The 27423-nt window shown below is 53.6% G+C and overlaps 13 protein-coding genes across 13 annotated transcripts; 6 read left to right on the forward strand and 7 right to left on the reverse strand.

Moving 5' to 3' along the window:
* Window positions 1-132: 132 nt before the first annotated feature.
* J7T54_005563 (putative Zn-dependent protease) lies at window positions 133-1554 on the forward strand (the record flags this gene model as incomplete). Its single annotated transcript, XM_051503995.1, has 4 exons — window positions 133-649; window positions 710-1155; window positions 1207-1352; window positions 1512-1554. 4 exons carry the CDS (start codon window positions 133-135, stop codon window positions 1552-1554), a joined length of 1152 nt encoding a protein of 383 aa, XP_051364390.1.
* A 282-nt stretch (window positions 1555-1836) lies between these two features.
* J7T54_005564 (putative cytochrome b5-like protein) lies at window positions 1837-2214 on the forward strand (the record flags this gene model as incomplete). Its single annotated transcript, XM_051503996.1, has 2 exons — window positions 1837-1933; window positions 2057-2214. 2 exons carry the CDS (start codon window positions 1837-1839, stop codon window positions 2212-2214), a joined length of 255 nt encoding a protein of 84 aa, XP_051364391.1.
* Window positions 2215-2640: 426 nt separating this feature from the next.
* Window positions 2641-4244, forward strand: J7T54_005565 (L-2; the record flags this gene model as incomplete). The annotated part of the gene is made up of 3 exons (XM_051503998.1): window positions 2641-3472; window positions 3528-3649; window positions 3699-4244. 3 exons carry the CDS (start codon window positions 2641-2643, stop codon window positions 4242-4244), a joined length of 1500 nt encoding a protein of 499 aa, XP_051364392.1.
* A 52-nt stretch (window positions 4245-4296) lies between these two features.
* On the reverse strand, window positions 4297-4560 carry J7T54_005566 (uncharacterized protein; the record flags this gene model as incomplete). The annotated part of the gene is made up of 1 exon (XM_051503999.1): window positions 4297-4560. One exon carries the CDS (start codon window positions 4558-4560, stop codon window positions 4297-4299), a length of 264 nt encoding a protein of 87 aa, XP_051364393.1.
* A 530-nt stretch (window positions 4561-5090) lies between these two features.
* J7T54_005567 (Multiprotein-bridging factor 1) lies at window positions 5091-5615 on the reverse strand (the record flags this gene model as incomplete). The annotated part of the gene is made up of 2 exons (XM_051504000.1): window positions 5091-5396; window positions 5457-5615. 2 exons carry the CDS (start codon window positions 5613-5615, stop codon window positions 5091-5093), a joined length of 465 nt encoding a protein of 154 aa, XP_051364394.1.
* Window positions 5616-7239: 1624 nt separating this feature from the next.
* On the forward strand, window positions 7240-8202 carry J7T54_005568 (uncharacterized protein; the record flags this gene model as incomplete). The annotated part of the gene is made up of 1 exon (XM_051504001.1): window positions 7240-8202. The coding sequence occupies one exon, from the start codon at window positions 7240-7242 to the stop codon at window positions 8200-8202; it is 963 nt and encodes a 320-aa protein (XP_051364395.1).
* An 829-nt stretch (window positions 8203-9031) lies between these two features.
* Window positions 9032-9557, forward strand: J7T54_005569 (DUF636 domain protein; the record flags this gene model as incomplete). Its single annotated transcript, XM_051504002.1, has 3 exons — window positions 9032-9152; window positions 9213-9421; window positions 9477-9557. The coding sequence occupies 3 exons, from the start codon at window positions 9032-9034 to the stop codon at window positions 9555-9557; spliced, it is 411 nt and encodes a 136-aa protein (XP_051364396.1).
* A 333-nt stretch (window positions 9558-9890) lies between these two features.
* Window positions 9891-10577, reverse strand: J7T54_005570 (uncharacterized protein; the record flags this gene model as incomplete). Its single annotated transcript, XM_051504003.1, has 1 exon — window positions 9891-10577. The coding sequence occupies one exon, from the start codon at window positions 10575-10577 to the stop codon at window positions 9891-9893; it is 687 nt and encodes a 228-aa protein (XP_051364397.1).
* An 887-nt stretch (window positions 10578-11464) lies between these two features.
* On the reverse strand, window positions 11465-12517 carry J7T54_005571 (uncharacterized protein; the record flags this gene model as incomplete). The annotated part of the gene is made up of 1 exon (XM_051504004.1): window positions 11465-12517. One exon carries the CDS (start codon window positions 12515-12517, stop codon window positions 11465-11467), a length of 1053 nt encoding a protein of 350 aa, XP_051364398.1.
* Window positions 12518-13798: 1281 nt separating this feature from the next.
* On the reverse strand, window positions 13799-15380 carry J7T54_005572 (COP9 signalosome complex subunit-like protein; the record flags this gene model as incomplete). Its single annotated transcript, XM_051504005.1, has 3 exons — window positions 13799-14899; window positions 14949-15164; window positions 15216-15380. 3 exons carry the CDS (start codon window positions 15378-15380, stop codon window positions 13799-13801), a joined length of 1482 nt encoding a protein of 493 aa, XP_051364399.1.
* An 820-nt stretch (window positions 15381-16200) lies between these two features.
* On the reverse strand, window positions 16201-17447 carry J7T54_005573 (uncharacterized protein; the record flags this gene model as incomplete). Its single annotated transcript, XM_051504006.1, has 2 exons — window positions 16201-16776; window positions 16830-17447. 2 exons carry the CDS (start codon window positions 17445-17447, stop codon window positions 16201-16203), a joined length of 1194 nt encoding a protein of 397 aa, XP_051364400.1.
* Window positions 17448-18316: 869 nt separating this feature from the next.
* On the reverse strand, window positions 18317-23512 carry J7T54_005574 (Chromatin remodeling factor-like protein; the record flags this gene model as incomplete). Its single annotated transcript, XM_051504007.1, has 2 exons — window positions 18317-22519; window positions 22880-23512. The coding sequence occupies 2 exons, from the start codon at window positions 23510-23512 to the stop codon at window positions 18317-18319; spliced, it is 4836 nt and encodes a 1611-aa protein (XP_051364401.1).
* Window positions 23513-24045: 533 nt separating this feature from the next.
* Window positions 24046-25887, forward strand: J7T54_005575 (rna methyltransferase; the record flags this gene model as incomplete). Its single annotated transcript, XM_051504009.1, has 1 exon — window positions 24046-25887. The coding sequence occupies one exon, from the start codon at window positions 24046-24048 to the stop codon at window positions 25885-25887; it is 1842 nt and encodes a 613-aa protein (XP_051364402.1).
* Between the last annotated feature and the right edge of the window lie 1536 nt (window positions 25888-27423).

Consider the following 27423-nt stretch of genomic DNA (forward strand, 5'->3'; position numbering starts at 1 on the left):
CGACATGGACCCCACGAGACCTTTGGGCGCACAGCGCACTGCCCTGGGCCATGATCATCGACGTCAATTCAATGGTCGCGTAACATACGCTCACTCTTGCGCACATGTATTAACATGTTTCGCCCTCGATTAATGCACCACGGTGCTTACCCACGGTCGATATCCAACTTGCCTCTGCTGCGATCCACTGTTGCACCCAAACGTCCGATTGCGCACTCTCCGAAATCACCACCGTCGACCTGCCGGCACTACAGACAAATCCCCGAGGAAGAGTATCGCCGCCGCCTCGCCGAAGCGCGACCGCTCCTCTCAAACAGACGCGCAAAGACACTCGAAACGATTGGCACAACGAAGCAGCATCGAACATTCATCCTCCTCTGCGTCGCGGCCGCGGTCGTCTTCTACTTTGCCAACTCGCAAAAGGTCCCCGTCACCGGGAGGAGGCGATTCAACTTCCTCAGCGAGGACTGGTTGACGATCTTTGGCGTATCGGGCGACGCGTACGAACAAGAGCTCCGGAGAGAAGGTGTCCGGTTTGCTCCCAAATATGACTGGCGATATGCACGGGTCATGGGTGTGATGCAGAGGCTCGTCCCTGTCAGCGGCCAAGCGGACAAAGACTGGAAAGTCCACGTCATACTCGATGATGGTAAGTCCATGCATCGCCGGGAGATACAAGCAGACTTCTAACACAAGGGGGGGTCTGCAGGCGCAGCGAACGCCTTTGTCACACCAGACGGCCATGTCTTTGTCTTCAGTGGCATCATCAACCTCTGCGGCAACATCGATTCCCTCGCGACCGTCCTAGGGCACGAGATTGCCCACAATGTCGCCACTCATTCAGCGGAGCGATTGTCGGCAGCAATCATTGCCAACCTCACCAGTGGAAGTCTGTTCCTCCTCTTGGGGCTCCTACCAGGTCTGACTCTGGCCGGACTCTGGACACTTACTGGTGGGCGGTATGTGCAAAGTCTCATATACGACCTGCCCATGAACAGGAAGCAAGAGACAGAGGCGGACTACATCGGGCTAATGATGATGGCCGAGGCCTGCTACGATCCCCGCCACTCGATTGGATTCTGGGAGCGGATGAAAGTCGTCCAGTCGCAAAGCCGAGGATATGAGGTGCCGGAGATGCTGAGTACGCATCCTTCTGTGAGTATTGTGTGTCTGTGGTTTATCATTGTGGTACGCTGACGAGTACAGGACGGCTCCCGCATCGAGAAGCTGACCCAGTGGCTGCCCGAGGCCATGGAGAAGTGGCAGGCCAGCGACTGTCATGGTGGCCAAGGCGCAATAGCACGCCAGTTTAGAGACGCGCTCTCACATAGGAGATTCATGGGCGTGGCATGGTAGAGGGATGAACGTAGAGACAGGCACCTGTGCTGGGCCTCTGCCGTCCCTCCCCCGCGGATCATTACCTGGTCTATATAGAATATTTGCACGCAGACCCCTCGATGCGACATTCAGGCCATCACTTGTGAACTTCGTGTAGCTTTTGACACGTCCAGGTACATTGCAGTCCCCGGCGACTGGAGGCTGAGCATACCGTAGGATCACGAGGCCTCGGTTGGTGACGAATTGCGCTGTCTTTACTGGCTGACGCGGGGCATGACGTTGGATCCACAGGCGCCTCCAGCAGACGGAGACCCCTGTCCCGTCAAGTGTTTAGCGGTGCCCGGCCCCAGATTCCCCAAGGTGCCGAGGTAAACTTAAGACCTTTATCACGCTCGCGCTCGCAACCGTACTCAACAAGACTTGTAGCGAAGGATTAACGAACATCTCCAAGCGCAACACCATACAATTTGCTTCAAGATAAAACTACCGCTTTGAATCATGTCCAAGACGTACACAACCGCCGACGTGGCGCAGCACAAGGACGAGTCCAATGGCTACTGGCTCATTGTTGAGAACGATGTCTACGACGTCTCAAGTAAGCATGCCCTGCGCTCTCATCCTTCCCAGGTTGTGCTTTCTCATGGCCTCAAGGGCTCCTCAGGGAGGCTCTGACCCTGGCAGCTGGCGAGACGAACAGATATTAACCTTTGACTTGCAGAATTCCTCGAGGAGCACCCTGGAGGCGCCAAGATCCTCAAGCGCTTCGCTGGAAAGAACGCAACCAAATCCTTCTGGAAGTACCACAACGAGAGCGTCTTGAAGAAGTATGGCGCGAAACTGAAGATTGGCCAGGTGGGCGAGAGCGCCAAGTTGTGAGAGGCTTTTGAGCAGCGACTGCGGTGCATCACGGACGGCTTCGTTCACCGTCCACCATGTGTGCACCGGCGGTTGACGGATTTGTCAAGCGATGTGCGTCGCGCTCCAAGACCAGCAAAGCACCAGGGAATAGGGGAGGAAGGCAGGCAGTCCAACATATCCGCCAGCATCTGGCAATACATCAGCAATGTTAGCTCGGATACTATCCGCAATTCTCCATATAATGCTGACGGCCGTTCCTGACTCCAGTCACGATGCCATGTTCCGCGTGCTTGGACGTAGTGCTCGCGCCAACTCCTGCCTCGCTTTGTCAGCAAACCACTTCATACCAGGGAAGTGGGACTTCGCAGGGTATAAGAACTAAGGAGCGAGATACCAACTCAGCTTTCACTCTCACCGCAGCAAGTCGCAGCTTCACAACTCGCTATGGACAATATCTTCAACCCCAAGGCGGAGGAAGAAAACCTTGCCTCGCTCGAGAAGCTGCACGCACAATCAACCACATACCCAACCCTCCCCACACCCGAGCTACTGGCAACGGGGTCATTGTCACTCGTCCCGTCCATCACCAACACCAGGTCAGAGCAAGACGTGATCAGGCACATCACATCGGACATTGTCCCCGCTATTACAGGACAGGCCCTGAGCCCGCGGTACTATGGCTTCGTGACTGGGTCCTCCCTCCCGATCGCCGCCTGGGCCGACACACTCGTCACACGTATCGACCAGAATGTCCAGGTCCATCTACCACACCAGAGCATTGCCACGGAGGTTGAGGACAGAGCGCTGCATATGCTAGGCGAACTGCTGAGACTAGGCGACGGCTTCGAGGGCAGAACGTTCACGACGGGGGCGACGGGCAGCAATGTCCTTGGCCTCGCTTGTGGGCGCGAAGCAATCATCGAGAAAAGGGGTGGGAATGTCGGCGAAGATGGGCTCCTGGGAGCGTGTATGGCTGCCGGCATCAGAAACATACAGGTCCTCACCAGCGGGGGGCATAGTTCCCTCTCCAAGGCAGCGAGTGTCGTTGGACTCGGGAGACAGTCAGTGAAGGAGCTGGGTGTGAGCGCTGACGAGCCATGGAAGCTGGATGTTGACGCTGTGGAAGCGCATCTACAGAAAGAGGGGAACGCTACTATCATTGGCATCAGCGCAGGAGAAGTCAACACTGGCCGTTTCGCTGTGGACGGACTAGCTGGCATGAAGAGACTCAGAGCATTGGCCGATAAATACGGCGCTTGGATACACGTGGACGGCGGTAGGTCACTTCTTTTGGACGAAGGAGAAACGAAAACGGACGCTGACGAATGTAGCATTTGGTATCTTCGCCCGCTGTCTCGACGAGATTGCCGGCTTTGAGGACTTCAAGCGCCAGGCGGAGGGCATCGAGCTGGCGGACAGTATTACTGTGGACGGGCACAAGATTCTCAATGTTGTGAGTGTGCCGCAGGCACTGTTCTCGTCGACCACTGCTGACCAGACAGCCGTATGACTGCGGCATGTTCTTCACCCGCTCCCAGTCAACATTGCCTTCCGTGTTCGCCAATCCCAACGCAGCATACCTCGCCGGGGGCTCTGCTTCCAAAATCTCTTCCCCCCTCAACAATGGACTCGAGAACAGTCGCCGTTTCCGCGCCTTGCCGGTATATGCGACACTTCTCTCGCAAGGCCAGAATGGTTTCGCCGCCATGATCTCCAGGATGGTCCTCCTCGCTCGTCGGATCGCAGGTTGGATCCGTGCTTCTGAACAATACGACCTTCTCCCTGGCGGTGACTGGGACATTGAGAAGGAAACGTTCATCATCGTCCTGTTCCGGGCGAGGGACAACAAATCGAACGAAAATTTGGTGGAGAAGATCAACGCCACGAGGCAGATGTATGTGAGTGGGACCAAATGGAAGGGCGAAAAGGCTGTGCGGATCGCGGTATCTACATGGAAGGTGGATGTTGAGAGAGACGGCCGCATCGTCGAGCAAATACTGGCGGCTGTCGCCGAGGGTCGTGACTTTGAATTGGTCCAAGTCAAATAGAATTGCACTTCCCGCTGGGAGGGCCGCCTTGCGACAGATTTGTCAGACTCGCTTAACCAAACTTCTTGGAGCCACCCTTGCCCAAGCCCTTGGTCTTGCCCTTCTTGCCCTGTCCGATCAGTTCCAAGTGCCCGGCGCGCTCGCCCAAAACGGCCTCTGTCTGGGCCACCATGCCCGAGGTGAACTTGCGATTTACACGATCGGCATTCTGCTTTGTTGTCTTCTTGGGTTTCGAGACCTTGGAGGCTTGACGCTTCGAGTGCACGACCTTTGCGGCGTTGCCCTTGACACGGGGCTTGACAGCGCCTTGAGCCATTGCTGTTCTAGGACGACGATGATTTGATTGCGTAAAAGTGGTGTGTTTGGTGTCAAAAGTCGGTGCTAGAGAGACGCTGAATGGGATTTCGGTATGGGCGGGGATTTTTTCTGCAGGCGCCTTATCGTCCGGCTGCGGCGCCGATAACGACAGCCAACCAGTGTAGCGTTCTCGCGCCTGCACTTCTAAATCCTGCCGCCATGCGACAAGTACCAGGTTTAGATATTGCTTGGATGAACGTGTTCGTAAGACAATCAATGATGGGTTGACCAGCCTCCAGCCGCATTTTGCAAGGGTGTGTGTGATCTGTAACGTTGGCCACTATGGTTAGGTTGATATCGCATTCTCAACCGTCCTCGAGACGTTTTGCCGTAGTCCCAGTACAATCGCCGTACATCAATGAAGAAAACCAGTGGGTTGCTTGATTTGTATTCGAGGCTTTTGATCTATCCATATACATCATCAAATCATAGTCCATCCCAACAATCATCCGCCTACGCTATGCTCCGAATCCCAAAACTGGGAACATTTTATTTCTTCGCCTTGTTGGGGAACTTGGGCTGACCAATGTCGGCGCCCCGCAGCTTGACGTTGAGCACGCGCTCCATGGACGCCAGCACCTTCTGGTCGGGCGTGGCCGACCCCCGCTCAAAGTCGGCGACGACTGTCTGAGTGGTGTTGCACTTTGTTGCAAGATCCTTCTGGGTCATCTTGGGCTCCATCTTCTGTCGTGCCTGCGAGATGGCGTCACCGACCACCTTGCCAACGGTGTTGGGCTTGATGATGTCGTCGGAGCGGTCGACCTTTGTGAGACGCTGACCCTCGCCAGTGCCGGCCTTCAAGGCGTGTCAGCAACAAGGAATGAATACTAATCAGAGGGAGGTAGGAAAACATACAGTGTTGGCAGTGCCGTACTTCTTCTCGGTGCCGACAATGCCTCCGCTGCGCTGGGCGGCGTTGAGGGCGGCTTTGCCACGGATGACGGTCTCGCGCTCAGACTGGCCCGGTCCACGGACCTTGCTGCCGATCTTGGTGACTTGATCCCAATCAGACATTGTGACGTTTTTGTAAGGCGATGATGCGATGATGCGATATCCTTCTGGGATTCGTGGTGTAGGCGAGAAGATGTCAAGTAATCGTGGCTCGCGTGCGTTATGACGTTGAAGGGTTGTGGTGGATTTTGTATCCGTAGCCTCGAAAGAAATGCGGTCGATGAGCAAAGGCCGGACCCAAGCAGCACTGACTCAATCGGCGGGGGGGATGATGGAATGTGCTAGTAGAGGGGTCGAGGGTGACAAAATTACACAATTGGCAGTGGCCGGCTATCCCTGCCAGATCTGTTAAGGCCTGTTTGGACTTATATGCACAACCATTTTGAGGCTTCTAATTTGCCAGACGTGGGACGAGGGAAGGCTGCGAGTCGCGACCCAAGTCTCCAGCATCTCAGCTGCAGCAAAGGGCATTAGTTCATGTATATAAATATGTGCTTCATTACGCTCATTGAACGGGGCCTTCTATAATTAGAGTTTTGTAAAATACTTGTCTTGTCTTGTCTGTAGACTGTAGCGCACTCAGTGCGACCATCTCGATGAATGCTCGTTGCAGTGTTGTCACTCCCCTAAAACAGGCTGCACCTTGATGGCCAGTCATTCCTCGGACGACCCTCCAGAACACCGACCGTCCCCTCTTCTCGTTGAAATCAGAGCTTCTCCTACGAATGGATAGCATTCACGATGATTCTCCTCTTGTCTGCGCTCTGAATGCATGGGACTACACTGAAACGGCCTTCCGTGACCATGGCCACGTCCTCTGGGCAATCTCTGCTCTTCTTGGATACGCCCACTTCTTCCACACGCGGCTGAACCTCATCTTCATTGTCCTGTTCCTTTCATGGCTGAATCTACAAGACCTATATCTGGCTGTTCGACTCCACGATGTCATCAGCAATCACCTTGTCCTGTCCTTGGTGCCGGTAGTGGCAATGGCGCTGGCCAGCGGTTCCCTTCTCGGTCACGCCTTGAGCCAAGCATCGACCGGCAACGAGGAGCTGATACCGTGCAAAGTAACGATTTCGACTAAGAGCTATACAGCCGACAGGTTAAATTTGGTGGGAAAGCTGGTTTCGCTCCGCTCGCCGGCTCAGAAATGCACCAGCGGTCATGTGCATACGCGCCCCCGATGCGTTGACCTCAATTTCCATTATTGGGCGACGGTGAACCCAAAAGACCACCTCGCAAACGACGATGGGTCGGCAAGCTTGGATCTGAAACTGAAAGTTTTCCTCAGGTCACAGGTAATATCAGTCCTGAATCGAAGTACCCGATCTAACAGCGTCAGGAAATCGAACCCGAGTACTTCTCTCATGCCTACTTGGTCACGGGGCTCAATGCGTTTGGGGTTTGCCTCCCACCGCGCGTCTCGCTTTGGTATCTCTATTCCATGGATAGCGTGCTCTCTGTGATGGTGTTCGAGGTACACAGCCCCAGTGGTGAGCGCGAATTCTCCATTGGTTTCCCGATACCAGTCTCTCGAGCTACCCAGTCTACGAATCCGGTGCTCGATGTGTCCGGCCCACGTGTGTTCTCTTTTGAGACCACCTTCCTGAGAGACCCCTCGATCTCTGGACTTGGCTTAGAGGCTGGGACAAGGACGATCCGAACGACTGATCCACTCACCTCAATGCAACGCAAGCGGCAGAAACTAAGCATTGCCATCGACATGCCCGACCACACTTCGAATGGGCCAAGAGAGTCTATTCTAGGCCTACAAGCTACAGGTGAACCGCTCAGGGTTGGGCACCTTGGTGTGTTCGAGAAGCTCACGTTCACCTATTCCGTTCTGTCGACCATCATCACGGCAACGGTTACAAGCTGGTTCGAAGGCATCCAGCTTTATCTCAGCCAGTATGCTAGTCGTGAGCGTAGCAACAAGCAACCCGAAATACATGACCAGCGCCCCGCCGATTTCCTAGACCGAGATATCGAGTCTGCATTTGAAAAGTATCTCCTCGCATCCGGGGAAGCAAGCAATTTACCTGTCGTGGTCAACTACATTGGGAGCGGCGTCCAGCGGCGACAGCAGAATCCTCCCACCACAGCCATCGCAACAAAGTCCAACGGAGTTATTCACGTCCAGTTCAAAGTACTCACCCCGGAGTTCTATAGGAGATTCATCGGTTATGCTCATGACATGGAGGCTATGTTTTGCGAGCTGCGGGAGCATCAAACCATCTGGACAGACAAACCCGAGGTTCTTGGTCAATTGTTTCTGAAAAGGCCAAGTCGACCACTACAGACGCAGAGTCTCGTGGATTATGTCGCGTTCAGCCTTATCCGAATGCTGCGTAAGCGACCACCTGCGATCAAGAGGGAAAACCCGTCGACTAGGAAAGAATCTACTCTACCAACGGGTGTTGACATTCGACAATTTCGAATGTCTGCGATGGATGCTTTCATCCTTGGCCAAAGGGATAACGAGCTCAAACGGAGGTACCGGTCGGCTGTACTTCAGCTGTTTCTTGCCGAGCGCCTCTTCCACGGTTCCATACGCGCACTGAGCGTGATACGACTTGCATTCAGACTCACGATAGCGTGGACCATCGCCAAGGTCTGCACCGTATCTGTTAAAAAATACACGAATTGAAGAGCGGATCACTCGGCAAAACGATATATTCCAACTCGCCCATGGTTTGTTGCCTCTTTGACGTTGGAAGGACGGACCGGCATACTCGGAGTCAGATTCCAGGACCCCTTGGCGGGGTCAGCGGCAGCCAGGCTGGAGCTGCGACATCGATTCCAAATACCTACTGCGTACATGATGCGCCAATCCGAAACAACTGGATCAGTGGGTCGGCAAGAGAGAACCCGTGACGATTTTTTGAAGCATTTGGCATTGTTTGCGCTGGGACGTGATTTGGAATTCATCTTCTAGGTACGCGATGCCACGCCAGTGACGATGCAGCCCAAGAGCTCGACATGATATGATTCCCCCGGCAGGCAGGAAATGCTAGAACACGGGATCTATATCACCCAATCATTCCCGTTCTTGGCAGCTTACCCACTGGCGCCGACACGAGCGAGAGCTGCGAGACGACATTCGACACCCGTCCTCTGGTCATTTCCACACCGTGCAAGACAGCTCTTCACAGACTCTGGCGGGCTATTCCAACGGAGTGGAAGACTGATGCCATTGCAATTGGATGTAACTAGGCATAATTTGCCGTCTTTTGGGTGCAGGCAGAGTATCATGGGCGGTAGATGGTGCAGAACCTGGAGATGACTGGAAGACGACTGTGCCAATTCTCCGCGGTCCCTGTACCAGAGTCCTATGACATATCGTCATGGTCCACCATAGCTCATAGCTCCGAGACACGTTTATTTATTACCCCGCCAGGTCCCCTCGAGAGAGCTCTTCGGTCTCGACATTACAATCTTACATCCTACGCCTACTCGCACATACCATACTAGCCATCATGCCTCTCACCGGACACTGTCTCTGCAAGGCCGTCACCTACTCGGTCGACGTCGAAGCCCCTCTCATCACCGGCTACGACCACTGCGACGACTGCCAGCGCCAGTCCGGCTCGACCTACTGTAAGCCTCCCCCTTGATTCGGCTTACATTGGCATTCGGCAAGACTCACATCATCCCCAGCCCTCGTCGCCGTCGTCCCCAAGGACAAGCTCACTGTCAACGGCCCTGTCAAGAAGTATTCCTCCAAGGGTTCCTCCGGCAAGGACGTCCACCGCCTCTTCTGCTCCGAGTGCGGCTCGCCCATTGCGCACGATCCCGATGCCGCCCCCGAGATCATCGCCCTGAAGGCTGGCACCTTTGACTCGGAGCTCAAGAAGAACCTCAAGCCCGTATGTTCACCTAGAGTCCCCAATGTTCCGTACTGCAGAAAATTGACCAATCTAGGATACCGAGATCTGGACTGTCGGCAAGCTGCCTTTCTGCAAGGAGAACCTGGAGAAGCCCTTCAAGCACATGCCTGAATAAGCAGGATTGCCATAGCATGAACAATAAATCCTTCCAAGGTCCTCCTGCTTTTGTGCTTGGACTAGATGTGAAACCCCTGATCAGACCTGGCGTGGTTGTAAGCAAATAGCATGGTGCAACTCGAGTACAAGGTCATCCGCTTGCGCCGCGACATCACTACTGTACAGCTCGCACGATTGGATGGTACGCGATCGATTGACAGGTGTGTGGGATCGAGACTATCCATGGTGTTTGTATTCCTCCTTGTTGTGTGTCCCCTGTGGTGGGCTTCCTTGTCTACAGCTAATAATGTTCTACAACTTCTCCCCGAGAACTGGCAGGCGCATAGATGCCTCACATGCCAAATGCCACCAGTAAAAGAAAGGCTGCCAATGCAAGCGGAACGTTGCCCATGCCCATGGTGGCAACATTGTCGGTGCTCTTTCCGAGGGGAGACTTCGTCGCGATGACAGCTGTCTCAGTTGTAGAAGGTTTCTCCCCGAATCCGCTGGTATGCGTCAAGTTGAGTGAATCGGTGATGTTGTAGTGCGGCTGAGATGTGCCCGTGGATTTGGCTCCGGGTGCATCGAGATCGTCAGTGCCCTGATCCGAAATGTCGTCCTCGGGGTCAGTGCAGGCCCAGTTGTAGATATCAGTAGCAATCTTGTCCCATACTTCCTTGTCCTTCGCCTCGTCTTCTTTGTCCCATTCGTGGCCAAAGTACTTTGCAAGACTCTCGCCAGTCAGCTTGGGGGTATCATCGCTAGCCTTGACAAATGATCGCCCGCCGAATTCCGAGTTATGATCCTCGTCGGAATCTCCATCGTAGAACCTGTTGACATCTTGGCAAACATCCCCGAGATCTTGCAGCAGGAGCTGTGTGATATTTGAACGTTTTTCGATGGAACGTCGAGGAAAGATATTATTGTCGTGATTGTAGTGGTGCGTGAAGATCGCAGTCTGTGTCTCGGCATGCGCGATCACACGTGTGGCGGCATGTTTCCTGGAAGGTGCACGGGTCGTGTGGTGTCCTTTCCCCATGATGATGGAAGTTGACGCAATTAATGGTTTGGTGTGTGGAAAGATTGTTATGGGTTTGAGACAGCCAAAAAGAACTGATTCTGTTGATGTTGTGAAGAAGATGGTGGGAAGAAGAGAAAAAAAGGCGGTACGTTTGCGAGCTTATAGACCTTTAAAGGGGTACATTGTTGACGATCTCTTTTAGGCAAGAGGTTCCTTCTCCTTTCGAAGCATGAGTGTAAGGTAGGTACCTACCTGCTTCATGGACGTGTGGTGCTTGCCTCCCTGTGAGGGCAGGCAAGAAGCATGTGCAGCCGGGGGAAGGACTAGCAGAGTAGAGAAGTCATGATATTGACATCTGTGTGTGCTAAGAACGTATATGATTGCTTCTTCGAGCCCCATCTGCCGCATAATGCCAGCTGGGTACCCAATTGGTATCGGTCTAATGTGTTGCAGAAGCACGCACTCTTGACGCAAAATGAAATTGGCTTGTGCCAGCGAATAAGGCAAGTCTGTTCTGCCTGTATCAGCCGAGTAACCTTCGGCGCTCCTTCTAGTTCTGGGTGATTTGGAAGAACTCGCCTTACCTACTCAGTCACGGCAAAACCCCTACTGCGTTAGACACGCAGGCCCCCGCAGTTGCACTTGACATTCAATCCATGGCCAGTCGTCCATCGAGCACGTTGGGCTGGAACATCAAGCAGTGGCAACGGTCACCAAATGAAGCACAGTCCAAATCGAGCTCCCTGACCGTGGAATCTGTCTTTTGCGTCTCTTCACTGCAAATCAGAGCACTCAGATGAATAGAGTTCATCGCGTTCAGAGAAATCCAGTCATGTTGCCATTCAATGAACTAGGGTACAGCAAGTAGTGTTCTGTCGGATCTCTCGCATAATAAGTTCACATCCTCAGCTCCCCCCTTTCATGTCAGATCTCGGCGACAGTGCCCAGTCACCACACTTTCGTGCCACGAAGCACAGGTTGGCTGCCATTGCCCAGGTCCTCATCTCACCGTTCTCCAGCCCGTCCAGGGTCACCCAGTTCGGATACCTCCCCGTCGTCATATACATCCAAACCCATTTTCTGAATTCAACCATGCTCTGGCGTGCCATTGTAATCAGATCTTTGCCGGACATCCGCAGGAACGTAGATGGCCCCATGGAGAGAATCCACTGCAGGTCAAGAAGCTTGTCTTTTGGCTGGAGGCGCAGTCTCTTTAGTTGAGCAAGCTGGTTCCTCGTCATTTTGGCTATCTGTTCGGTGTCTGTCCATTGCCCTATGTAGGGGAACTTGCTTCTGGTTGTCATGCCCTCTTGAGCGAACGTTTCGCCCTTGTCAATCATGGCGTGCATCCAGTTATCTGCGAAGACGACCAGAACTGCTGACTTCCGGTCTCCAATGAAGCGCTCGAGGGGGATTTGCGTATAGTCCTCCACGCCCTCAGCAATTGCGGGCAAGTCCACGCGGTGCTTGAGATTTCGCTTGAGCATATTGAATACTTCCATCCTTTCCTCGTCATCCAGATTGCGCGTGGTTGCCGCATCTTGTGAGCTACCGACTCTCCCAACGTGCACGAAGGTGTCTTGGTGAAACTCCCAGATGATCAGCTCCCCGGGGTATTCTTCGTTGAATTGGTTGATGGCATCAATGATATGAGGCAGGGTATGTCCTGCCATACCTTGCAAGCCAGCACCAGAATTGATTCCGTGAAACTCGCTGAACAACGTGTCAGACCAAGAACTGATGCCCTGCGGTCGTGGATAGATCTTTGCTACGCGAGTGTCCAGAACACGAACGCCATCACGGCGCAGCTGCTCTGCCAGTGAGCGAGTCTGGGTAACTGCATACTTCTCGATCCCCAAAACCCCGAGCCTGGTGCTATTCTCAACATTGAGGGCAGCGTGGTGTGAACGCGGGACAATGATCTCGCGTAACGACTTTTGTCCAATTTGCGGAAGCATGTTGTGCATCTAGCCAGCGTCTCCATCAGCTTTGTCCACGTCGGTCGTCGAAATGAAACCATTTGCTTCGGTGCCAGCCAAGAGAAAGGCCGTTCCGCCGTACGCTCCAGGTAGAGAAGGCGGCACAAACCATGTGTGCGAGTTGCCAATCATCGTGGTGGCGCCTTTTCCCGCTTGCGAAGACATGAGATCCCCACGGAAGATAATTTGCGCCTCCCATTGGTACTTTTGCTTGTTATGGCGGTATTTCAGCTCGAATGCCATGGGCTTCAATGTTCCCTCAAGATGAAAGACAAGCTCCCCGGCGCTGTCGGTTGATTTTTCAAACAGGCCTTGACTAGGCTGGATGAGGAACTGCACTGCCTCACCTGCCTTCACTAACAAGGGACACTCTTGTTTCTAACCAACCATTTGATAGGAGTGTGAATAGTTACGCTGCCAAGTGTAAGGTGTTCCATTCATGAGAGTCAGATAGGCGGTACCCAGGTGATCAAAGTGTTTACAGCGGTATACGGGTGCGAGTCCTCGGCCATTGGAGGTGAGTGACAATGCGCCTGCGTTTCCAGACGCTGTCAATTGTGTCATTATTCGTCTGAGTCAATTGAAGCTTTGCATGTTGACTTACGAGACCTTTCTTTGCTGTCAGTTGTCAAAGCGTGGTCCCTTTTGGTGGTGTTGGCAAAGGGGTCTAGATCCTGCGAAGCCGTCGGTGCTGCACAAGCCCATGTATCAATACTAGCGAGAGCAACTGATAGTGCAGCGTAAAGATGCATGGTGGCTATCGATATCCAATATAGGTGATATAATCATGTGTTGGTGAAGTAGGTGTGCCAACGCAAGACATGCAGTCCTTCGCCTGGCAAGTCAGTTGAGGTGCTTGCGAGGGGAGAGGGGATCTTGCATCTGGCGGCAGGTCTAGGATGAGTTTTAGGTTTCCAAAGTTACCGCGGGTGATCTTACCGTACCTTACCTAACCTTAAGGTAGATAGATACCTTACGGTAGTACCTAAGTAATAAGGGAAAGTGTCAAGTAGCTCTAAGCTCTGCGGAAGCAAGAGTCAAATCACAGTGCAGGCGGTATTGCCACTCTCTGGCCTGTATGCAACTATTATTAGGTCATAGTTAAGCCGCGCCGAGGAGTTGCAAACAATGTGGTTATAAAAGATGAAATGCTGCTTGTATTATTGATATTCACCAGCAAGACGGCTATGCTCCTTCTGATGCGATGCCACCCGCAATTCAATGCAACGTTGAGGCATGATGCCAGGAGTGTGGCGCCTCTTAATCGGTGTTATCGACCTGCATGGCGCCCGTCATCAGATCTTCATCGTCCTCGAGGTTTTCCTCGAAATCGCCCATCAAATTCTCCTTCTCCTTCTCGGCCCGCTTCGTCTCCCTGGCCATGTGGCTCACGTACTCGCGATTCGTGCTGAGGCGTTCGTTCACAAGCTTGTATTCCTCTGTCAGTGACGTAATTGTGTGGTGTGATTGGGCAATTTCGCGCGCAAAGTCCGCTTCCGAAAGCAGAGCTCTGTCTTCCTGGAAGATGAGGTAGTCTTCCTCTCCAGCCGCTCCTCTTCGCAGCTCAGCCTTGAGCGATCCTGAATCAATCATCGACTCCAGTAACGCTATCACATCCCCTGCGTTCAAGCTCGTCAGTGCGCGCGTTATCTCCTTCTGGATCTGCGAAATCGGGAGCCGTGAGTATACATGGCGGAGTTTGACAATAAGCCACCGCTGATAGGCGTCGACCACCTCAGCAACCAGCGATTGCGTGCCGTCCTCTTCCCAGGTTGCAGCATTCGAAGACACCGTGCTCGTGAGAGTTTCCGACGTGCCAGCGAGGAAGGATTCGGTGAGGTTCGTGTAAGTAGCGCACAGTCGAGGAAATGAATGCTTCGTCCAGCTCAAGGTATAGTTTGGCAGGGTAGGAGCCGCGCCATCTGCTAGCAACCCGACCAAGAGCCACCTTTTGTATGCCGCCAAAGAGATTCTGCTAACCCCGCGATCTTTCCCGGGATACGTCACGGCGCGCTCAAAGGCTTTGCGCGCCTTGGTCCAATCCCGTCTCGTGATGTACAGGAGTCCGCTCACGTAGTAGTACTCGAGCACATGAGCCGGTTCAACGTCGTCGGTCAGGCCAGTAGATTTCGTGATGTAATATGGTGGTGGTAGCGCGGCGTCGAAGAGCGGTCGGCCGTGGCGCATAGTGGGCGCGCCAGGGAAGAATGTGAGATCGCGGTCGATTATGGGTAAAACAGCGTCGACGCAGTCCTCGGCGAGAGCTAGCTTGGCCACCGGCAGGTACGCCGAAGTGTAAACGGAACCACTAGGATCTAGACGGAAGATAGCCGCACTCACGAGTTCAACAGTGAAAAGTGGCTTGTCCTGTTAGCTAAGGGTCTGTCGCCAGACAGCTACAGCTCCTTACCGAAAAAAACCTCGCGGTGCACACCTCTTCCAATATTGAGCGGAAAAGCGAGCCGACATAACGGACTTGAAGAACATCGAAGCGCGAAAGAAAGTTGAAGAGTACTTGGTGTACCGCTGCTGGCTCAATCGCCGAGGAGTCCTTAGACCGGAGAGCATCAATCAGAATCGAGGCAACGAAGCAACAGCCGATGGTGTTTGTCGCGGGATCAGCAATCTACATTCGATTAGCACATAGACTATCGATGCTTGTGCTGCCAACTCAGACCTCTATTGCTCCCGCATGATTCGAAATGACTGCCTTCTTGAGTTCAGCTTTGTTCAGGTTCAGCTCCCTGATATATTCTTTGGCCGCATGATCGAGATGTTGGTCTTCGATGTGGAGCTCCACAGGCGGAGGAAAGCTCGCGAGGAGGCCAAAATCTTGCTCCATATCGACGCAGGCCCGTCAACGGGCGCCTTCGCACTCGCACACAGGTGTGATCGAGCTATCGGGTGGCAGATATCGTATCGAGTGGTGTTGTGACGTACTTGACTGTCGATCGCAGCGTAAGGTGTTGCAGCGGCTCGGAAGACGTTCGATGAGGATGTATCAGCTCGAAGTGTGGAAAGACTTGAGCAATCAGAGACCAATATCGAAGTTCGTCAGGTAATCTAGCCGGTATAGCGGCGAAGGAAGTGAGCATGCTCTGAGGCTCGAACGGCACGGCGAGGCAAGCTCGCGTCGCGCCATTGTTTAGCCGAAGGCAGCCCTGATGAGGTACCTCTGGCTTCCCCGCCATAAGCGTCGCGGGGTCACCGAGCGCTCACCGACGGGCGCCATTCCGCAGACTTACCCTACACCTCCCCCAACAAACTCGTCATTGAGGTTGGTTGGAACAGCGCGTCAAATGGTTCATTGTTTACAATACCATAACTGTTGAACAGAATCAATTGACTCTCGATTTTTCCTTTTTTTTCTTTTAAGTAGTTTTAATTGTTTGCGCTGTACGGCGACGTATCCCGTCCTTGTAACTGTTGCCTTCCGAACTCACAAGTAAATAAACCCCTGACAATGACAACATCAACAAAGCTCATGATTTCACAGAAAACTCCCCTAACGACAAAAGGTCCCCCATCTCTCACGAAGAAACTTTTGTTTTGAGAACTTGCCAATTGATACGAAAATATCTATGATGCCTGTCCACTGCAATCCATACCTTGGTCCCGTCGCTGCCCACCTAATCCCATCCAGCTCTCAAGCCCAACTCAAGTCACCCAAGAATCTCTGCTGGGTCTGGGCGGCTGAATGGGGCCAAATGGGTGTGTGATCGCCGTGCCCGATTGCAGAGAAGCAGGACGTCTCCCTTGAAGGTAGTCAGCATGTGAACAAATGGTCGATCTCGATTTTCCGGAGTGTCCTCACCGGCCTGCATGCTGCCCTCACTGCGTCGCCAGTTCGCGTCAGGCTTGTTGCTTGCCAGTGCCACGTTGTCCCGGTCGCCAGTGGACTTGCCGACATCGTCAAAGGGCTTGTGGCCAGCCGAACCTGGAGAGCGACGGTTCTTCTCGGCCTGGTGTTTTCTCCACCAGATAGGCGGCACGCCATTGTAGAGACCCAGGCTCTGAAGGATGTCCTTGTCTTGGGGCATCTCATGCTTGAACCGGCAGCCTTGCTGCTCAAAGGCGCAGATGCCCTCGTGGATCCACTTGTCGCAGTATATCTTTGTCTTCTTCGTGTTAACAGAACCCGCGGTTCGATGCTGCTGGAAGTCGTTAGCACACTCGCCATACCACTGGGAGAAGAAATGCAACTGAGACTGGAGACCTACAGACGAAAGAGGCGAAGCCTGTCATCTTGTTAGCGCAGCGCCTCCGTTGGTTTTTCACGGATGAAACTTACCTGGACCATGACACGCTCATTCAAACCCAGGGCACGAACGCTGGACACAATCTCCATGCCCAGCCGCAGATCTTCAACGGCACTGACTCCCTGTAGAGATGGCAAGCGGTCAACAGCCACGAGCCTTGTTACTTTACCACCTCCACGGTCGAGGTAGACGTGGTGGCCGTCCGTCCTGATGGTGAGTTCAGGCATGTGCGTAGCAGAAGTCAGCGTCTGCTGTGGGGCCATGGTCAGATTCTGGAACGCAGACAAGTTGTCGAAATTGGTTGGCGTGGGCGGGTTGGTAGCATAGTTGTGCCATTGCACGTTCGGGACGGTAGACCAGATGGTTTCTCCCGCGCGATGGGGCTTGCTGACCATGTCTGTGGCATGATTCGTTCGAGGGACTGATTGTTGCCCAGCAGCGACCATCTGAGACGTCACCGGGTATACTCTGTTGGTGAGGCCCAGATTGCTCGAATTGTCGCGGTGCTGGGCGAACGTGTTGGGAAGCTGGCGACGGACAAAGGACGCTGCTGAGGTTGGGACGGCCGTGCTGTCCCGACTCATGGAGTACACGTGCTGCGGAGTGAGTGGAGGAGCTGGATTGGCATCTCTGGCCGGACGAGGCGTCATGTTGGCGGAGTCGGCCGGGGAAAAGAGATGTGTCATGATTCGTAGACAAGGGATAGTGATGTTCGACGCTGTATACTACATGCAGACAGCACCAGAAGCGATATAGGAAGTCAGTAGAAGAAGCCGATGTCAAGAATGAGAACAACAAGGAATGAATGGTTCACAGTTTCCTTTGGACTTCTAGTAAATAGAACCAGGCTATCATCTGGTCAGATCAAAATGGCGTTTGCTTTGCTACTTTTGTTGACCGTCGGCAAGATGCATGAAGCCAACGGTTAAGATCTGATGGATCCCGGTTCCTCATTTCGCTGCACGTCAACGAAGCATATGCAGGCAAGCAATGCCGAATTGCGTCCGAGCCAAGCTACGCATCCCTGCTTTATCGCTATTGCCGTGTGTCCTCTGCCGCCATCACCTGGCGGTGAATATAGCCTGATGCCTGTGCCGGAAGCCAGTGTGTCCCCGTTGAAGCCATGTTCAAAGGCCTCTTCCGCCGCGTTCAGTTAGTAATGTTATGGGTATGTTCCTAAATCCAACGGGCCGCTAATTCCGTGTGCCCTCCTTTGTCTTGTTGCTCAGTGCTTTTAGTAATATCGTGAATTGTTGCTCCTTCTTCTCGCGGGGCCATGCAGAACGCTGTATTGAATCCATGGCAAGCCGTATCTGTGCTTCTGTTGTGTTCACATCTATCGTCATCGTCCGCGTCCGATGGTTACTCCCGTTTGCAGGGATAGCATTGGCTCGCCTTATACTAGCTGGTGAGTGCGTTTTCATTACACTTGGTATTGGAAACATGGGCGCCTGCACTGCCGCTGCCTGTTGCTGCTGTTGTGGAGGCTGTGGCGGATGGATGTGCTGCATGCTGCCATTTACTGGGCTGTCTCCGATGTATCCACAGAAGCGGGGGTCAGGGGCTCCTCTACCATTTCCATGGACGATGGCCTGGGAGGGCAAGCTGGCGCCGGCTTGCGTTTGGTTGGAGTCTCTGTGGCCGCGGCTGACGTTGCTCGGGACGGGGTTTTGGCCGGGGTAGGGAGCTGCTTTGGCGGGATTGCTTGCCTGCCCTTTGTAGTTGTGCGTTTTCGAGGGGTCTGTACTTTGGGTGCCGTTGACAATGTGGCTTTTACTGCGGCCGCCTGTGTCTGCGGTCCGGAGATCTTGCGCTTCGGACACGACATTGGCTTGGTCTTGGGAGTCTGTTTGTTCTGCTTGTTAGTGGATGCTGCTCGTTTCTTGGGCGGCGTTGATTTGTTGGAAGGGATGGATGCTGATGCTGGTTTTGTCTTGGAGGTTTGTTTTGGCTTCCTACCTTTGGTAGCATCAGCTTCATCTTCGGATCCCTCACCTTCGTCAGAGCCAGAATAGGCGTCGGACGAATCCGCTGAATCAGCTTCGGCTTGGCCCAACAGGGCCGCCGCTTCGACAGCTGCATTTACGTTGTTGTCGACCACCTCGTGGCAAGTTAGCTCGCGTAACACTGCCTGGGGAGTCCCAACTTCACTCACCGCTCTCCTTCTACCACCACGGCCAAGTACTTCCTTTTTGGCCTCTGCTTCTTTCCGCGCTTCCTCTTCACGTTGGGCCAGGATCTGATCCCAAACACTAGACTTGAGTGGCTCGGGCGCCGCTTCCTCACTCGTTCCAAGAGCGTTGTCGAATCGGGACTTCTCGTTCGCCCATACCTTGGCGTACGAAAATTGGTTGTCACCGGAACCTTCCTCAGTCGTTTCGGTTTGCTCTACCACAGAGCGATCTAGTAGCTTGTCAACAGACGCCGAGTCGTAGACGATGGCGTCCTTTTGGTAGTTCTCGTCAAACAATGCTTTGGCGCCATGCTGTAGGATAGACTCCAGGTCATCGCCTGCAAGGTCATCATCGTCCATGCTCTCAATCAGTGCGTGATCGAGGGCCATCTTCTTGCGGCCAATTTGCATGATGCGCTCCTCGACCGAATCCTTCGTCACAAGTTGGAAGCAGAGGACCTTCTTCTTCTGACCGATACGATGGGCACGCGACAGAGCCTGGATGTCCTGGTGAGGGTTGAAGTCAGGGTCCATAATGATGACAGTGTCGGCAGTGGCGAGATTGATGCCCACACCACCAGCGCGCGTAGAAAGCAAGAAAGCAAATAGCTCAGAGTCTGCTGCGTTGAAGGCGTCGATGCGCCGTTGCTTTTCGAGACTGGAGATTTGTCCATCCAAGCGTCGGTACCCGAACCCTAAACCGGCCAGGAAGTCTTCAACAATGTCAAGCTGCTGTAGAAACTGACTAAAAATGAGCACTCGGTGACCGCGCTCCTTGAGTTTGGGCAGCATGATCTGTAGAAGAATAAGTTTCGCAGATGCCTCCACCAGGTTGCGTTGCAACACGACTTGATCATGGTGTCGCTCCTCAATGGCGTCCGAGTAAATAAAGGGATGGCACAAGCACTTGCGCAGCTGCATCAAAATGTTGTTCAGACTTCCGCGCTCCTTTTTACTCATCTTGCTGTTAGCAAACATGGACTGGATGAGCTGGGGATTCTTGGCCATAATGCTCTTGGAAAGCTTCTCCTGAATGACCGTCATAGACACCGGGAGAATGATTTGCGCCATGGGTGGAAGAAACTTGAGGACGCCAGCTTTAGTACGGCGCAGGAAATATGGGCGGATCTTCTCGTGCAGCTTTGGTAGTGTCTCCTTGTCGAGGACTGCGAATGTTTGATCAAGCTTGGCTGCGTTCTGGGAGTCGTCGATGAACTGTAAAAGGTTGAAAAGCTCACGCTTGTTGTTCTGCAGAGGAGTGCCTGTAAGCAAGAGGCGGAAGGGAATCCCCATGGACTTGAGAGCACCGTAAAGAAGGTTTGAATCATTCTTCAGACGTTGGCCCTCGTCAACCACGAGACCCTGCCAGTGTACGTTCTTGAACAGGTTTTTGGTGTTTGGGTCGGCGGCCGAATCATAGGACATGATCACCACATGCGCCATCATGTCGCTCGAACGCTCGGGAAAGAGCTCGTACTTGTATGCCAGTTCTTGTGGCGCTCGACCGCCGTGATAGGTCACCACACGCAAGTCTGGTACCCAACGCTTGAATTCGCGACGCCAGTTGGGACATGTGGCATTCGGCACGACAATGAGAAAGGGCCAGATCTGAGGATGGTCTTGGATCAACGAAGTCACCAAGGCCACCACCTGTACTGTTTTCCCCAGCCCCATCTCGTCAGCCAGCACCACACTCATGCCACAATGGAAATTGTCGAGCATCCAGTTTAGACCCTCGATTTGGTATCCCATGAGGGTGCCCTGCTGTAAGCCCTTGGGTTGCTGATTGACTTCCTTGTACGGCGTGGCCCTGTACTGCTTGACCCGCTCTTGAATCTTACGGTGAGAGACAGGTTCGAAGTACTTGCCTTCCAAATAGTCGTAAAAGGCTTCCATGAAGGCGCCGTAGATGTCCCTGCCGCTGTCTTCGGCTGGAGGCCGATCCCAAACGACGTCGTCGTACCCAAGTCCCTGAAACTTGACAAAGATCTTCTGGATGTAGTCAATGTTTGCAATTTCCTCAGCGCGAGACTGGAATCGGGGTGCAGACTTGTCCCACTTGACGTGCAAAATCACATCAGGCATCAGGTACTCGTCAGGTATGGCCTGCTTCTCATCTCGGATCAACAAACTTTTCTCGGCATCCTTCTTTGCAAAAGAATTGCGGGACACCGTCGCAGCCCTGCCGAACACCCACGCACCCGCCTTCCATTTGCAGTGGGCGTAAGATTGACCTTCGAACTTGACGAGATACTCCTTGTCATCCTCACACACTTCCGAGTAGGACAGGTTGTAAGCGGTCTCTCCCAGCGTCTTGACAAACCGATCACTTGGTCGCCAAGCAACGAGCCTATGAATGTTGCGTCGCGCTGTTCTACAGTCGTTACACTGCCAATCAATAGAGTAGTCCTTGAGACGCTCAGCTCGCACATCGTTGGCGGGTGAGTGCTCCCCAATGGGCGGTAGGTGCTCAAAGTGCCAACCACGATGACACCTGACGCAGCGAAACAGGGTAATATCTCCGTTGTTAACGAGAGCCGGGTTCACATGCGTGACAGGGTCTATGCCGCCGTTTTCCTCGCGCAGTTTCTCCTCTTGGCGGGATGTTTTCTTCTCCGAAAAGGCTTTGCAGGCCTTGCCGGGCAGTTTGCATCCCTGGCACCGATCGTATTTTGGTGCGTTGACGTCCTTCTTCTCGTACAGACCAATGCAGAACTTGCACTGTAGAACGAATTCACTGTCGCCAACCTTGGTGACGATGTGTTCACGACCACTTCGATATCCGATGCAATTCTTGTGGTACGTCAGACTACAGCCCTGGCAGTATATTAGCTGGCTGCTTTGACTCGAGCGACAAGTGTGACAAGCGGCGTAATGATGTGCAGCAAAAGGCGCTTGGGGGTCGATTTGCCGATAGACCTCCCGAATGGAAATGGCCTTGGGGGGCCCTATCGGCTTCTCCGGGACCAAATAGAGGGACTCTTCTTCGAAAGCATCGTCATCACCCATGCTGTACTTGTGCCGGGTGCTTCTATTCGATCGACGAGGTGCATCAAACTCAATGTCTGACGCTGGTGACTTATTTCTTGAGCGCCCAGGCAGCTTGCCGCGCATGGTAAGCCGTCGGTATCTGCCCTTCTGCCCAGGCTTGAAGACTGAGACATCGGAGGTGATGAAAGGAATATGGTCCCGATCGTCGCCAGACTGTTGCAATTCGTCCATGTCCTCGGGAGGGGGTGCCGGTGCTATCGGGGGGCGCCGCCTCTCACGAGTACTTCGGCGCGGAGCTTGCATGACAATGTCTTCGTCTTCACCGTTCTCCAGATCTGCTAGTGAGTGGTTATCAAAGTCATAGTGAGTAGTGACGCGCGAGCTGCGCATTGGTCTGGAGGCCCGCCGATGCTGTTCGTCGTCGTCGAGGTCGTCAACCAAGCTTTCGGGGGAAGAAAAGCGGTCTCCTGGCAAAAAATCATCCCCGTCGAGGCGCTTGCGTTTCCCGAGAACTTCATTCGAAGGTGTATAGAAGCGCTGTAGAGCCATTGGGCCGTTCTTGTGGGAGAGTAATTGATCGTGAGTAAGCTTTTTGCGTCAGCGATGTTGTAATTGAAGGGGCTGAGTGATGATATGCTAATGATGTGCTAATCATTGAATCGGAAGAAATGACGTGGTTATGAGGAAGAGAGAAGCAAGGCTGCCCGGGGCTGTGCTCCTGGGTTAATTTGAATGGAACGTGCGAGATGAACTGATATCAAGGAGGGAAAATGGAGGGGACTCGAATCAACGGACTCCTGTTCGCGGGCTTGACAAAACTGTTCTGTCGAGAAGGAAGCAGCCCGTGGACACGAGACTTCAGAAGCAAAGGAAAGGCTGGTGCGCAAATGGTAAATACCAGGTTGAAAGCCCACTCACCAGCTCCTCTCTGCCATCTGTGAACTCGACAGCAAAGCCCGCCAGGCCAGCAGAGTTGTAGTTCTCTCCCTTCACAAAGTCGACAATGTCACTGACCACCTCAACATACTCGTGTCTCCTCGACGGCGATATTGACTGTAAGAGAACTTCGACGTTTTGTGACAGAGGTTGCTCCTGGGTCTTGCGCGGCGCCGGCCCTGTGGCTTGGGGCTCGTCCGTACGGGCAGGCTGTAGTGAGCCGTACATCGATGGAGCTGCGTTGTCGTCGGTATCCAAGATCTCAGTACCAAGCTCTACTTGGTCTGTCGAGCCCATCACCACATCCGCCGCATCTTGTTCAGCCTCGTGTTCCTCTTTCCGAACGTTGGGCTCGAGGCCGTCTAGGCCCGGTGATGATGCCTGCAATGCCCGTAATGCTATTTCCTCAGGACCCAGTTCCTCTTGGATATTCGGAGCTATTTGATTGTTGTTGCTGGCGATACGATCTTCGTCGTCGCTGGTGTGGTCCCCATCATCACCACGGCTGTCGAAGTCGAAGGACATGTCCATCGATCGGTCGTTGTAGCTGCCATCTTCCACAGGCAAGTTTGTCGCATTGTCTCTCGCCACGATGGGAGGATCATCGGGGTCCATCTGGCACAATTCGAGTCGTCAACACCAGATCCGCGATAGCAGTGTGGGGTGCCACGCGCTGACTTCAAAACTTACCTTTGCGACTGGTGGGGTTCACTGTAAGAAAAGGCAATGGCTGTGAGCTCACAGGTAGCGCTGACAAGGGCATATTGCTTTTCAAAAGGGGCAAAAAGGTTGATCAAGGTGTGAAACAGCAGCCACGATAAAAGTAAAGTGTACTTCACTTCATGGTGAAGTGATAATGGCAAAGTCGCATTCGACAGTGGGAATTCGGTCTTGGGGAACGCGGTTTCGGCTGCTGAGAAGCGCGTCGTCTATCAAAGGCTTGCTGCATTGCCCCCTGCCGCGGGTCCCTTGGCTAACCTCGCAAAGCGCTCACCGCCCGCTACATTCGGTCTAGTGGCGTGGCCGAAAAAGACGTACCACGATATTGTTTGCAGAACGCGATTTCCACTCGGGACTCGAGGATGGTCTCGCGATAATTAAGCCTTCGTCACTATCGCAACCCTTTTTACGGGGAAACTGACCATGCAATGATAAGAGCACTCAGGCTACAGACTCCAGGTCTTCATCGGCCTTTTCGCTCACCTTCTCCTTCGTTGTCTAAGGTCTTCACCCGAGACGCCAGCTTGTCGGCTATTCATCGCGGGCTTCGCCAGTCCGAACGAGCAGAGTATGGCGAAGCTCGGGAGCGCGCTCCGGCCCGCCGCCCGCGAAAGCCAAGCGACCGCGTCGTGAACTCATTTGGGCGTCCACGTACATCCGGGCAAGATGTGCGCGCGCGATCCGAGATCCAGTCTCTTACACAGAAGGCCTTGGATGGGGCGGGCTCCAAAAGACAGCAGGCTAAGCTGCTGTCAAAGTTGAAGAAAAAGCAGGATGAGGTCGATGGCACAGGCAAGAAGACGCGCAGGAAAAGATTCTACGATGAGACGACAGATTTTGGCAAGAACAGCTTGGTGTACCAGTTGAAGCATGGGCACTTGCAAGGACTGAAGGATGCCATCGAGCCACCAGTCAAGCCTTTGGCAAGGGGGGCGCGAATGACCAACGACGATTTCAAGCAGCGAATGGACAACACCTCTGACGAAGTCTCTGCTACTGGGAGTCGCAGGCGACCTATGACACCGAGGCGAGAAGACAGGTCCGACCAGCGTGCGCGAGAATCGTCTAGCTCCGGGAGAGGCCGCTTTGATGCCGACGGAGACCGCTCAGGGCGATCCCTCCAACGTCGTGATGATCGGCATGCTCGAAATGTTGACAAAACCGACGACAGAGACACCCGTCCCACCCGACACGAGCCTGAAGATGGCGTATTTCGACCTGCGCCCCGCGAACGGCGACACAACATGATGCCACTCCAAGTAAAATACACGACCGCCGCCTCACAATTTCTCTACGGAACGTCAGTCGTCAAATCAGCCCTCGACCAAGGTCAGCGTAAACTGTATAATCTCTATATCTATGGCGGAGAGAACCGTCGCCAGACGTGGGAGACTGTCAGGATCAAGAATTTCGCCAGGCAGAAGAATGTGCCCATCACCATAGTTCCCGCCGAGGACCAGCGATTGATGGACAAAATGAGCCAGGGAAGACCACACAACGGCTTCGTACTGGAGACCAGCCCTTTGCCCACGAGGAAGGTGGCATCCCTTGGGGCTCTCGAGGAGAGACCTGACAAGCTAGGCTTCCATGTCGAACTCGGATATCAGAGTAAAGAGGAGGACAAGGTGAATGGTACGGACACATTCGTCCCAAGGAGGAGTGCAGTCACGGCCCGCCCTCTTGTGCTCTTCCTCAACGAGGTCGTCGACCCAGGCAACCTAGGCGCCATCATCCGCACAGCGAGCTACCTCGGGGTGGATGCCGTCGGCATCTCTTCTACTGGATCTTCGGATCTCACCCCCGTTGTGCAAAAGTCGGGCGCAGGGGCCATTGAAGAGATGACAATCTTCAAAGTCGACAATGCCGAATCGTTCCTCCGCGACTCGAGCAACGCGGGTTGGATGACGTTTGCCGCAGTACCACCCATCGATAACAGACTCGCTCGCCAGCATCGCGAAAGGATCATCACGACTGACAACGTCGAGCGCAGCAGCCCCGTCTCACGACATCCATGCGTAATCGTGCTGGGCAACGAAGGCATCGGCCTGCCGAAGCCTGTCAAGGCTGCATGCACGCACTGGGTATCCATTCCGAAATTTATGCAGGAAACGTGCGTGGACAGTTTGAACGTCAGTGTCGCAGCTGGTCTTCTTGTACACTCTTTTGTGAAGAAGCCCCTGACCTCGGACGTTGCTCAGGAGGAGGCTGCAGAGCACGGAAATGAAGCTGGGGACGAGGTTGCTGAGCCTCAGGGGGAGAAGATGTTTTAAGCGCGAGGCACGTCTGGCTTGTACAACACTGTATGGCGCGATACTTGTACATTATGATACCATGGGCGGTGTCTCTCACATGAATAGGTCTGACAGCATTGACACGGAGTTGGTCGTGGGCATTTAACTTACATTGCCTGCATCTAGACCTTGTACACACCCTTGTAATTGAAGATTTTGCTACCACAGGGAAGTATATGCGTGTAGCCGCAGACCCAGATCCATATTCTCGATTAGGTGATGCCTGCCATCGAGCCTGTCTCCGTGTTGCCCCTCGAGGCAAATCGGTCTTTGAGTGTATTCAAACAAGGCAGCCATGAGATTAGTGTACGTCTCCTTGGTATTAATGTCCCCGGGGTAGCGAAACATCGCCACAGGATGGTTGAGAGAATGATTTCTTAGAGCCAAAGTGACAATTCTGGAACCTCGACGCGATCGATTGGAGCGCTTTGTACATCTACTGGAGCGACTGTCATCGATTCGATTTATACAATCAAACACTACATTAGCTATGCGTACACCGAATCCGCCCAAGCATGAGTAAAACTACAAAGACCCTTGTCTAGGTCTATGATCAAAGATCCGTGGAGAAATCTTGATAAACCGATACTGCGACTGGACCCGGCGGACGACATCCGAGCAGGTATGGTACACACTCGGAATTGGTGTTTCTTTCAGACGATTTGCTTGGAAAATTCAAATATAGTGCCTACCGCCGACAACTTCGGATGTCAGACCTCTGTCTCTCAGCATCTAGCTCCTATCGGTTCTGAGAGTCACCAGTAGGTAGTGACAAGCACCCTGTATATCAAACTCAACTCAGTCGCAGTCGACACTAAGAGTGAGACACACACCTGCAGTATCATGTCGTAGTCAAATGCGACGAAACTCAGCGTTTATGTCAACGCTGCGTGAAGCCTGGTCGTGTTTGCGATGGCTATCCTGTCCTGCGACCACGCGCTTCACTGCTCAACTCGCCTAGACTGACACCTGCATTGGAGACGGGTGATGAGTTGCGGGCTTTCAACCACTACAAGAGTCGATCTGCCTTTCTCTTGGGCGGGATCACCGTTGCGGGCGAAGAGTTCTGGGGTGGTTTGGTTATCCGGCTGACAGTCACCGAGCTAGCTGTCAGGCATGCTGTTCTGGCTCTCAGCAGCCTGCACGAGGAACTGTGCGAGGGAAATGAAGCAGTTCAGCCAAGAGGAGTTCTTTGACATCGGGCAGGGAACACCATTCGATTTACCACTACGTGACACACCCAGGTGACCGCTCCCACTCGTTCAGGACGTCAAGGCGGCGCGCGCTATCACCAATATTGGCCCGGGAGGGCTTCAAGCAACCTTTGGCATAACGGAAAGCAGTCGTATCAAGAACACATCAATTGGATCAGCCGGTGCCGACGACGTGTGGATCACGACGTTTATGGACCCGGAACCGGGGATGACGGAGTGGAATGAGAGAAAGACGTTCCTCAAAGTTCAATGAGTGGAGGATTCTGGGATAGAAGTCAGCATGGCACGGAGAGTAGAGATT

The sequence above is a fragment of the Emericellopsis cladophorae genome (assembly GCF_022114955.1).
Source record: "Emericellopsis cladophorae strain MUM 19.33 chromosome Unknown NODE_7_length_695568_cov_118_814649, whole genome shotgun sequence".
In the NCBI taxonomy this organism is placed as follows: Eukaryota; Fungi; Ascomycota; class Sordariomycetes; order Hypocreales; family Bionectriaceae; genus Emericellopsis; species Emericellopsis cladophorae.